Here is a 12,510-nt window from a genome sequence, read left to right on the forward strand (position 1 = left end):
CAGGTGCACGCATGAGAGTCCACAGTATGATTCTTCTCCCCAGTGGCAAGCACCAAACCAAGTATGTAGGGTAAACAGCCAAGTGATTATCCACCCACATCTGTTAATGAATTACAGGCATCTCAGCAGCGGAGATGCGCTGCTATCATTGCACCAATAAAATGCTTAAAGCTAGGGTCCTAAACCAAAACTGTCATTACGTTAGTTACCAAGTACTCGCCATGCCTATGGGTGCTTCAACTGTAGCATCAGTGAAGAAGAGTTTATTATTGGATGGGAAGACCATCAAAGCAGAGTTGAGCTACAGCTCCAGAATCTTTATGGATTTGAACTACTTTTGATTGAGCCATCAAGGTCCCCTGGCTCATATCACTTCTTCTCGCTCCCAGACGACTGGGAATTCAGATTATTTAGCTGCTTGGCTCAGGGTTTTAAATCAGAGATCCATTTTTAAAATCGTTTCAGCTGTACATTTTTTTGAGAGGCACTAAGAGGTAATCTACAATTTTGAAAAAGTGTGGTTGGTATATAGGCACCTTCACAGACGCATTAACATCAGTTTGCTGTTGCACAGGACAGAATTTACACATCAAAACTGAACAATTTGATTTATTTAAAATTCACCTCAAAATGCATTGTGTTTAGTTTCTTTTTTAAAATGAACATTCAAAGCATCAAAATATTACTAATTTAAAAAGAACTTCTGTTAAGAATAAGGTAATTTACATACTGTAGATTGTGGCTGTGAGGGGAGAGAAACAACCAATGGTAGATTAGGCACAGTACTAAGGCCAACATGTCAGAAACAACACAGCTCTATGCTCGACTTTTAAATGATCTGGACAAAATAAAACAATTGGGCAGGAAAATAAAACCAACCACTTACTTGAGGGTGTTTGTGTAAAAACAAAAGTGTTAGTAAGTTTTCTATCTAGACCTAACTCATTCACGTATTTAAAGAACTCTATCTTCTTCCAAATAACAAAAAAATGTTTCTAAACCAAGGCAGATTATTATTTGGAACTGGCATAGTAAAATAAAGGATCACAGTATACAGAGCTTAAAATCCTGTACCAGGAAAGAGCAACAAGTGGTTTACAAGGGGATCATTGAAGTATATTATCTAATTTTTAAAAACAGAGATATAAAATACCAGTTGCATAGGGATTTAAATATAAGGCCAAGCAGGAGATTAAAGTAAAATAGAGATCATAAGAAGGGCACTATGGTGTCAAAACGTAGTATTTCCATTTGAATTAATGTCTAATTCAAAATCACAGTATTTTGCTAGTACTACAAACAGTGAATGTCAAACTGTCCCATTAATCTTGAACTGAAAACTGACATTAGAACTTCTAAAGAGTACAAAACTAAAGCTCATTGTCTAAACCTGATCAGTGTATTAGCACAATAGTGCTTGGAACGTACCTGATTTATATACTCTACCTTCTGTAAATAATATAAAGGTTATTCCTTGTTAATAAGTGTGAGATCACAATATTACTGCATGCCATCAGTGGTTTGCAGGCTTACTTGATATTTAATTATTCAGTCTTTAAAAGTGTAAGATCCCACCCTGCAGAATCTTCACTCATTGAACACAGAACACTGTCATTAATAAAATACAATAGAAGTTCCACCACTAACAACTAACATATAAGCCAGGATTGTAGGTCTAAACCCAGTACAGTTCATTATTATTAACTCACAGCAATTTTTGTTAGGAAGGTAACCTGTAGACTTCCAAATAACCTTGCATGTATTAAATATAAACAAGTATGTAACTAACGGTCATCTCTTGGCATTTCAAGTAGATTATTCAATTGTGAAAGTATTTCCGCAAAATCAATTTTAAGTTGTTAAAATGAAGTTCAAATATTAATTTCCGTATCTACATGTAGCTTAATTAACCTAAAAACGTAAGGAATAGTAGTGTAAGGAAAAAAAAAATTCTCCAGATGAATTAGGCATTAAGGTACACTAACTGGCAATACCTGAACCAACATTGTAACTGAAAAAGTGCATAAACATAGTAATACTACAAATGTGTTAACTACAGAACAAAAGGTTTTCTGAAAGCTAAGCGATACTATTTTACACGTTATTTACAGGTTGCAATTTTTCCAGAGACCACAGAGCCAATTTACGATCTTAAAATTCCTTTGATATATTCGAAGTGTCCTTTGGCTTCCATCCTATTCAGTCAAGAACCTAGTCACACACCAGTGAATCAGGTACTGTACAGTCGAACAACACTGCCATTGTGGTTCTGTAATTCTTCAAAATTCACTCCTTTCTGTTCTTTGAAGAACAAGCAGTATTTTCATTTCACGCTTTTTGTAGGTGTTTCAGATTCTGTAGACTGTCTCCCATCAGTCCATGCCTCTCGTGTGCTCTTCAGTGCTAGCGTTTTCTGCTGGTCAACCACAACGTAATCAACTCTTTCATCTGCCACGCTGCTGCCTGAACCACTGCTCTTTTTCTAGGAAAGGCAAAGGAGAGCGAAAAACATATGTTAAAATAAATTAACAACAAAAAGTAAGTAGATATCCTAAACAGATAGAGAACAAGCACAGGTTTCTCTGAAAGGTCCAACATAGCCTCTCTGATTGACCATTTGACAAACTAGTTAAGATGATCTTGCTGGAGGCTCCCTCTTTCCCAGCAACTACTTGTGAAGAAATTTTAAACTCTCGATGGCAGAAATGCAAGAGCTCAAGATCTGCTTACCTTACGAGGTGGGGTAGATTTTCCGGAATCTAGGTCCAGATCTAAATATTCTACTTGTTTATCTCCTTTAGGTTTTACCATAGGGCTGCTTCCCCCATCAAGACTGTTGCTTCCAAACAAATTCTGAAATTATAATATAAGTAACTTCAGCTACAAATGTATACGCTAATGCTCCGTATTATCAAATATGCTTATTATAAACTGCCAAAATATTAAAGGTTAAAGAACTGACTGAGAGCTCTTACAATCAGTTAAACCATGCAAATTTTATTGACATTGTATAACAAGGGGATATATTCTAAGTCAAAATTGGGACAGAGTCTAAAGTCAAGGGGGGGGTGGGGGGGTGGGGAACCCAAAACCAACCCCCCAAATTTACGGTTGCCACCAAACCAATCTGTGCCTTCCACCTAATGTCCCTTTCGTATCATGAGATAAGAATGGAGTGTGGTTTGTTCTTTTTAAATGAAGTCGTTACATCTCAAATTTAGCATTACTTAATTACAACCTTTTTTATTTTCTTAAATTGCTGTTAAATACCTTAACAAGAATTTCAGCCTTACAACAGTGGCAAAACTTCAAATGAAACTTTTACATTTCATTCAAAAGCCATCACAATTAAGTTGAAAATCAAAAAGTATTATTCAGTTGATAAGACCAAAAGATTAAAACTTTGGAAAATTTGTGGAGGGCTGCCTGAACTGAAGTTGCATTGTATATACCTAAATTTCAATTAGCCCAGACTTTTACAACCTCACCTCCTCTGTCCTCTCCCAGCCTGATCCCTCCCTCTTAACAGGTGTTATAGGAACAGTACAATAGAAGGACTCTTCTCTAAAAGATAAAGAAAAAAAAGGAAGACAGAGGGCAGCAGTCAGCAAAAAATGAAGAGGAAGGCAGAAGGAAAGACAGAAGGGTAAGGCTGACAGCAACTTGAAAGAAAAAGCAGAATATTGCTGAATTTATTAAATAAAACAGAAGTATGACATGTCCAAACAAGATGCTTCGAAGCTGATGACAGAAAAAGATGAAAAAGTATGGACTCCTTTCTAAGATACAATTGGAACAAATAAAAATTTCCAAAACATCTAGGTAATTGGCTCATTTTAAAACAAAGGCCTTGAGATATCTGGAAACGTTCAGGTTGTCTAGGAAGTAAAATATTTTATGGGTTAAAGCTTAATGGACTGGGCTTTGTAAATTGAAGTTATCCATTACATCTGTACCATCCAACCCATTTAATATTAAGTGGTAACAAGGACAAACACAAACAACTGAGACAAAGGTAATTTTTCTTGCCCAAATTCTCTAAACAAATTTATGCGTATTTAACATACAAAAATCAGGTTCCGTATCAATGTTTCCAGCATAAATAAAAAAGCTATTACTCTTTAAACAAAAAATAATCTGTTATTTCAAACAAACTAGACAGGCAGAACATATGCATTAGAAAACAGAAACTTTAAATATACGTAAATGAAAATGAAAGGAAATCTGTAGAACAACCTTAAGGAATGAACGGTGCAAGCAAGCAGAAGATATTAATGACAGGCCACCTGAGCTGTGATATTAATTATACCATCTTGGCACTGAAGTTAAACCCCTGAAATGGCATTGTAAGAATCAACAGAAATCCCCAATTTGAACTGCGATTCTGCTGCAGGCAGAACTGTAGGAACAGGTGATTCCAAACCTTTGTGTAAAATGGGACGTTTCTTGCATTCATAAAATGGGACGTTACCGATTACTTACCAATGCCTCTTGCAAGAGGGGGGCTAAGTTTTTACATCATTGGCTCCCCACTGCTGAAGCGCACTTCACCTGGGAAGCAGGCCTGCGCTGCCGGCAGGTCAGACACGGTGCAAAGCACACACGCAGATGCTCTGCAGGCTTCGTGAGCTTGCACCAAGTCCGAGCTGCCGCAGAGAACTCAGGGGGACCTAAGGGGCAGTATCCAGAGGCAGCAGTGGAGAGCTGGAGGGGAGGGAGGCTGGAGGAGATTGGGGAGGGTACCCAGAGCAGCAGGGGATGGGGAAGCAAGCAGCACTGCCAGAGGAGAAGAGTCCAGGGTGCAGTGAAATGGGCTAGCACATGCCATATAAGAAGGCAGACAAGCAAACAGAACAAAGAAGGTGCTAGACAGGCCCTCCCCAAAGAAGGTCTTTCATAATGCTTTAAAGATGAAAAATGCTGCCGTATTCCCTACTAAGAACCCAAGCTGTAAAAATGTGGTGAATGCATTGAGCTATACTGAACAAAAAGCTGAGCTAAAGAGACAGGTTTTCCTCCAGTGTTTTAGGGGTATTCTGGACCACATTGTAGTTTAGGCCTAAGTCTACTGCTACTCTTACTTTAAAATACTATTATCGGTTCTTCTTTTTCTCTCTCTCCTTCCCCCTCAACCAAACAAAAACCACAGCACGCATCATTAACTTTTCCTAACTAGGTCTTCACTTACTGCACTGCAAGCTGAATAGCTGAAACTTTATTATCTGAGAAAATTCTCCCCCAAAGGGGAAAAAATAGATATATTCCATACACAAAGACCCCTTCTATCCTTTTTGAAAGAAGCCTAATAAAAGTACACATAGCTAAGTTTTTATAGAATGTAAACAATAAATATAAATCCTTTTTTTCCCCTTGTTCCTTCCACATTTCTTGGAAGATGTCCTTTTAATAAAGGTTTTTAAGCCTGTCTCAGAGGTCTTTAGGCAGTTTATTTCCCTTGATGTCATAATACTGAACTGGTGCATAGCCCAGGACAAGCAATTACAGACAAGAGGAGACAGTTTCTAGGGAAGCGGAAAGAAAAAGTCATGTATTGAGCTGTTTTGTACAATAGATATGTATACTAACCATTCTCTTTATGTATGATTATGCTCTTAACTTCTTCAGTGAAATCTTACCAGAATTACAGTTTTTCTACAGAGGTTTTTTTTTTTTATTATTATTATTATTATTATTATTATTATTTTGATCTAGAAGCATAAAGGAAGTGATGTTGAGTGGAAGGATTTGTGTTTGCATGATTTAAAAGTAAGGACTGCACAGGAAGAGAGTAGTTAAGACGTAGATTTTACATACTGGCTCTTCAGTGGACTGATTTGGATTCATGGATACATAATTCTCTTCACTGTCGTGCGAGTCACTGCTGGAAGTTGTGCTATGAACTGAATCCGGTCTGGGAGACATGGGAAACCTGGAGGAGCTAATTACCAGGAATTATTTTACAAACAATACATCTCGAATATCTTAAACCTCCTGGTAAACAACAAAAATAAGCATATTAGAGCTGAAATTTTCATTCAGGTTTACTAGTGTCACATTTTTTGATTATACACAGTCCCTTATATTTAATATTACAGAACAAAAATTCATGTGGACACACACTTTGTTTCAATGCATGTGTGCATATATACACACACACGTATACATACACACTTCCAAAGGAAACCTCAATTTGTATTACACAGGCTAAAAATATAATACAGATGTACACATATTTATTAACACTCTAGTCAACGAACACAATCCGAATGAGGAAAAGCTAAGAAACTTACTCTCGTGCAAAGCTTCTGGTGATAGGAGATCTAACTGGGGCTTGTAATTCTTCCCATTCAGGCAGAGGTTTTATTTCTAATGGAGCTGGTTTTGCTATATAAGAAATAAGACAATCTTAAAGTACAGAACATTCCTAAACAAACTTAAATTTAATAGCTTTTCAAAGCCTAAACAAAAAAAAAAATACTATTTTTTAAATAGTAAACACTAGTTAGGAAAAGGAGACACTGTTCAGTTCTCAGAAAGCCATGATATATCAACTTATATTTTTAATCTTTCCAGGTACTGAAAAGCAACATCAATTAGAAAAAAACCTCACAATTTAGGAACTTTGCAAGATATACTTGTATGTAGTAATTCTGTTTTGAAAAGAGAGTGAAAATGGCAGCATCATGTTCTGTCTTTACTCTGCCACGATGACTTGCTGAACTGACAAGCCCAGGATGGGGTTGATGGACTGTTTCAGCTTAAACTGCCAGCAGAGCCAACCCTGGGTACTTTTCTTGGCTCACGGACAATTATTATATGCAAACTCTGCCCTCGCTGCACACATGTGCCCTTACTTATGAAGTTTCACAGCTCAAAGTGTGGGCAGAATCTGCAGCTAAGACTAAGTTTGCAAAAGTGAGAGATGAGCCAACACCCAGGTTCAATTCCAAGAGGTGCTTGGCTTGCTTCGGTGCTTATCAACAGACAAACGGAGTAGCGGCGTGTTTGTGCCATTAATGACAGCTAACTTGTTCTAAAAAAAGGTGCCATTTTTAAATTCCATTTTCAGAACAGAACCACAAACAGAGTGTTAGTGAGAAATGCATTATTCCTCCCTCCAGCTTGTATGGTTCACCCCTCCTAAACATTAGGAAAAAAAAAAATATCACCTATTCTATCATAGGACTTGCGGGGGGGAGGGGGGGGGGGCGGGAATCACATACAGTCAAACTGCTGTCACAGTTTGAATCTCAACTTCGTCCTCCCTAAAACTGTTTTTAGAAAATAAAATGCGATGTCATTGTAATAACACCCCTTCCTCTCCTCACCCCCCATCAGTTTGCTGCTTATTAGCAGATTTACCAAGATCAGATATCAGGCATGTAGCACCAGTTCATGTGGAGTAAGAGCTGGCATAAGTGACCACATGAGTAACTGACAGAAATCAGTTGCTTAGTCAGTGTCGTTGTCTCACAAGGAAAAAGCAGAACTGTACTCGTTATACTTCCATTATACTCACTCTTCAGATAGAGTTTATTGAAAAGTCAGCTCTCTTACATGTTGAACATAAGGACTCACGATTCAAATTTTCTGGATAAATATCAGTCTTTCGTATCCCAAATAGTTTTCTCCTTTTCTCTGTTAAGAAGTCATTATTACGCACTCAGAGCATATCAAGCCTACTCCAGTAATTCTGCCACTTCAACCCACTTGCTCATAAAAAGCTGTCACCACAGACTCAGAAGAGGAACTACAACTCATCTGTCCAAGGTATAAGGTATCACATGAGATAAGAGTGGCAGAACCGAACTTGGCGTAGGCAAGATGACACTAAAGCTTGAGTGACACAAAAATGATCAGCTTGGCTCAAGTCCTCTGTAAAGGCCTGAGACTACATGGCAGGTATAATCGTCGGGCAAGGTGCTGCTCCAGCAGAAAGAGTAAGGACTATCCAAAGGCCACTGAGAAGAGCAGGAACATTTCATCCTGTTGCAATGGGCTTTAACAACCGAAGGTAATGATCAGTAACGCTTCTGTGAGGTTTTTAGCATTATTTGTAATCTGCTCTACTTCTTGTGACTATACCAACTCAGCACCTTCAATAATGCCCATCAGACTAATTGCAATGCTCATTAAGATGCATAAATAAATCTCTGTACTAGTAAATGGTCAGAGGATCAATATTTTGCTTTATTTCAGTGTTTAGCCAACAGCAGGAGACTGAGGTAAACTCTGATTTCAGGTTATTGCCTAACAAAAGTTATTTTAAGCAACTTACAGGTAAGTCGTATATACTTGCTTCTGAATAAACAGACAAAAATAAATCCAGAGTACGAACAGCTAAAACTTAAGAGATCAGAACACCCACGTTAATGTCAAGGAAATGTTTCCATGCACTGTTCAAGCCAGAAAGACTTTAATTCCTTATATAGGAAACTTTTTGCTTGGCAAGGAAAATGCATCCATGATCTTAGATTATAATAGAAGTAAAAAGACTATACAAGAGTTAAAGTTATTCTAGAATAACAGTTTTCTTAATTTTTATTTTACTTATTTTTACAAAGCTCCATATACATACAGTGCTAAAGTACATACCCTTTCTTCTTGTAGTAAAGTCACCTATGGTTTGTGAATCAGTTCGCTCTAAACCATGTGGTTTAGGTCTTAAAATTTTAGGACTTTGACCTAATTGGTAAAAAGAAGACTCTCTTAATAATATTCTATTTGTAACTGGAAAATGGAATTTTGTAAATAAACAGCACAATCCCCTGCAGAAAGGTTAATGCCACAAGCATAAGCAAGCTGCTGAAAGAGAGTTTTACAGTCTAGCTAGGTCTCTCACTAAGGGCTTAAGCACCAAACCAGAAACAAAGAAAACACTGCATGCAAGTAATTTGTCGGAGGCAAGCATAAAAGGTGTACAAAAAAGCTAAAAAGTGCATCAACAAATATTGTAACTGATCATGACTATTAATTGGTTTCAAGTTGCATTACATAAAAAATTCCGTATTTGAGGAATATCTAGCACGACAGGAGAAGAGTCATGTTTCAGATGCAAGCTGAGGTACCCTCAAAGAAATTAAATCCTCTTTAGTCTAAATATTACTTTGGAAATAGCGATACTCCTATCCACTGTGCGTCTTCCATTTGAGAAGTACCAAGAATCTTCTTCCACACTGTGTTTGTTAAACTTGTTCCCCAGAGGTCTATATCTGTCTGTACCAAAAACACCGCTCCGACCTTGCAGCCACAGGGGAACTTCCTTTCCAAGCTCCCAGCATACTGTTCCCCTACCACAGCACAACCCAACCTCCACCACAAATGACCCTGTCATAAAATTACATTCTCTAAACCTTTTTTTAATTGTATATACCTATATACAAGTGCAGTAGATGCACTAATCATTCCCCAATATGTTATGCTATCATGCTATCATGTTATTAGCATAACATTCCCCTATGTTATGCTATAACGCAACATAACACTTTAGATGAATCTGGTAACAAGGTGAAGAGTACAAACTAAGAGAATATCAGAGTCAATAAGCTCCCTACAGGCAGTAATATACTGCCTCTCCCAACAAGGAATTTCTTAGCCAACTTAACCAAACTCTGCAAGTGTTTCAGGTCACACTATTTTAAATAAATATGATCAATAATGCATAATAACCCCAACCCTTCATGAAAGTCTATCTGACAAAGTTTTAATATTAGAAAAGGTGAGTGCCTTCAAGTGGTACACCAAGAAGCCATATGAAAGGTAAATCTTTACAATAAGCCAAAGGAAAAGTTTAAGTCTGATTATGTTAGAAAGCTGCCCTACAGCACAAAATGGAAAAGGACTGGCACAGGTTCAGATGTGGGCTGGTACTACCAGCAACGAGCGAGAATGCTTTGTAAAAAAATAAACTTGGCAACAAACACCAGCAGTTTGCAAATCGCTACCCCAAGGGTTTTGCATGTGAAGTGCTCTATTACTGTTATCACTGAAGTATTGGGAATAATCAAGTAACAGCAAGAAAGGTAAACAGAAAGGTTTTGTACTGTATCTTAACTTCTACACAGTGCTTCTGAGAGACCATGCAGGTAAGACAAAATTTATTTATTTACTAGTAGTGCTGCACAGCAACTTCTTTAAAAAGAAAACGACATGAAATCGTTTTCACATAGACAGTTCTTTTCCAATTTCAAAATCAGATGCTCCCTTAAATGGCTTGAAGTGCTGATGAAATGACCAAGCAGTTGGGCAATGCTGACCAAGGATCCAGACTGTAAAGCGGCACAAAAAGCAATTCTGTGAAGTATGCTGTTGACTGGAGCTAAGTCAAAAGCATGACCCAACATGTTGGCATAGTTCATTCTGAGCTGATTCGATATTCTTAAGTATCTTGCCTACAACTCTATGATAAAAGCTTGCATATATAAAAAGACCAAGATCTTAAAATCGATTGAATAAATGTAGGAGTTCAAATTCAAACACCTTTATTTAGAACAATTTGATGCTGAATATCATTACCTAATCATATTAACTTTGTGTTCCACAGTTTTATAATTGGATTTCAAAGAAATCTGGCCCAATACAACTCAATTTAAAATGCCAATCAATGCACTGACATACAAGCACGGATTGTAAGTACGGTGAGAAATCTAGCAGAGGTAACACGGTTAATGAAATTATTCAATCAGTGTGTACTTTATAACCTCTCTGCTCTTATAGCCAAACATAGGCTGAAGTGCCTGTAACACATAATACAGAAGATAAGCGCCAGGAACTCAGGGCTATGACTCATTATTTCTACTTTTGTTAATGATGCTAACATGGTCTCGTGCAGCTAACCTTCCTGAACTAGGATTATCCCCATTTTTAAAATGTGGATATTATGTAATTGCCTGCCTCATACCTAATTTAGCACTTATAAACCACTCTGAGACTTTCAGAAGAGCTATATAAATAAGTACAGGTCCCTATAATATTTCTCTTCTGCATCAGACAAGAACATACAAAATGTTCCAGCATAAAATAAACTCACTGAGCTTTCATCTCTTGTTGCTGAAAGACTGTTCAACCTAAATAAATTTGGTGGCAAAACAGCTTGCTGCTACCAACCAGCCAGGATAATGCAATTCCTCCAGTTTAACGTGTCACAGAGAATTAAAATGTTTGTGCTGTTGGTTTTTTTTTTCCCCCTCCCTACAAAACAAAAGCCCAAAGGCCTAATCTCTGTTGAGGAGCTTATACTGCGCAACAGAGACCTGACACCAGGCAAAGGAAAAGGGGGTGGGGTGTCACAATCACAAAGCCGAGGTTACTTACTTGTGTCTGTAGTACAGAATTCCTCCACCCCGTTTTTGCCCATTTAAGAAGATAAAGTAACACAAGCTAGGGCACAGAAAGTCCTTGATAATATCCTTTACTCCCTCAAAAGGCATATTTTAAAGACATCCATCAGAAATATTAGAAGTGCCATTTCTTTATCTAAAAATCGGCAGTTCTGTCACTGTCTTAAGCCAGATCTGTGACGAGAAATACGTGGTTTTTTTAGAACTTTATATCTTAAGTACTGCGACTGAAATTCCTGGTGCTGCTCCCAAGTAGCCTCACTGATTTTCTCTGAGAGCACATCCTAGCTGAATGTAATACGGAGGAGAAAATGCCTCACTGCCGTTCAACAGACTGGCATCCAACATCTATTCTATTCAGAAATAATCAATAAAGTGTCATAGGGCCATTCTTCAAATCAGCTTAGCGAAGGTGCAAGGACAGTAGGAGTTCTATGGAGCGCCTGGCTCCAAACAGCATTCCAACACCAGCAATACCGAGGAACACATTTCCCGTGGTTTAGGCCCACAGGCCCAAATTTACCTCATCCAATGTTCAGGCACTCACGTAAGACAATGCTTTTAACCTATATACCTATTCTGGGAAAGATAAATCTGGGTAAAAAACAAAAAAATAGGTTTTATATATATGTGGTTTTTTGTTGTTTTGTTTTTTAACTGAAAAGGAAATAAATTGTGTTGCAACACCACTGAATGCAAACCTACAGAGGAAAAAAACCCAAATAAATTATGGCAAGTGAAACCAACCAAACAAGAAGTGAAAATTAGATGTTTTCATTGTTCAGTCAAGTCACCACCTGTGAAATGCAAAGTGCTACAGCCAGGATGGAGAAGCTCAGCTTCTGCACGTTCTATCAGATGAATACTGTGCACTCTGAGCTGAAAAATCACTAATGAAGTCTATTTTTCTAACAAATGGCTGCTTGTAAAAACTGCCAAGCAGAACAAGCGATTACGGATCTAGCGTTAGAGTGCACTCAGACAGCACGAATTCTGCTCCTGGCATTTCGGTGTGTGTCAATGCTGCCTTTGTCTGAGAAGTCATCAGGAGAAGAGTCCATTTCACATGTTTGGTTTTGTTTCAAGTAACGGTTCAAACTGAAAAACCTTTTGGTTTTTCCATCGGCTAATGTATTCTCTTCTTGTTTTCCATAAAATACTTGGAATATAA

The 12,510-nt window shown here is 37.7% G+C and overlaps 1 protein-coding gene across 8 annotated transcripts in view; it reads right to left on the bottom strand.

The window, feature by feature from the left end:
* Nucleotides 1–593: 593 nt before the first annotated feature.
* Nucleotides 594–12,510, bottom strand: part of GAB1 (GRB2 associated binding protein 1) — a 102,293-nt gene continuing 90,376 nt past the window's right edge. For 3 of the 8 annotated variants that reach the window (XM_087735658.1, XM_087735654.1, XM_087735656.1), the window contains 5 exons: nt 8,596–8,685; nt 6,291–6,384; nt 5,815–5,938; nt 2,731–2,853; nt 594–2,482 (listed from right to left, as the gene is read on the bottom strand). In XM_087735658.1, the coding sequence (XP_087591784.1) occupies nt 2,324–2,482; nt 2,731–2,853; nt 5,815–5,938; nt 6,291–6,384; nt 8,596–8,685 (590 nt within the window). In that variant the 3' untranslated portion in view covers nt 594–2,323. Of the gene's footprint in view, nt 2,483–2,730; nt 2,854–3,488; nt 3,565–5,814; nt 5,992–6,290; nt 6,385–8,595; nt 8,686–12,510 lie in introns of those variants that run through there. The other 5 variants (XM_087735657.1, XM_087735660.1, XM_087735655.1 and 2 more) reach the window with 4 other exon arrangements.

This window comes from Nipponia nippon, unplaced genomic scaffold (assembly GCF_047370975.1).
Source record: "Nipponia nippon isolate SJK-2023a ecotype South Korea unplaced genomic scaffold, ASM4737097v1 scaffold_6, whole genome shotgun sequence".
In the NCBI taxonomy this organism is placed as follows: Eukaryota; Metazoa; Chordata; class Aves; order Pelecaniformes; family Threskiornithidae; genus Nipponia; species Nipponia nippon.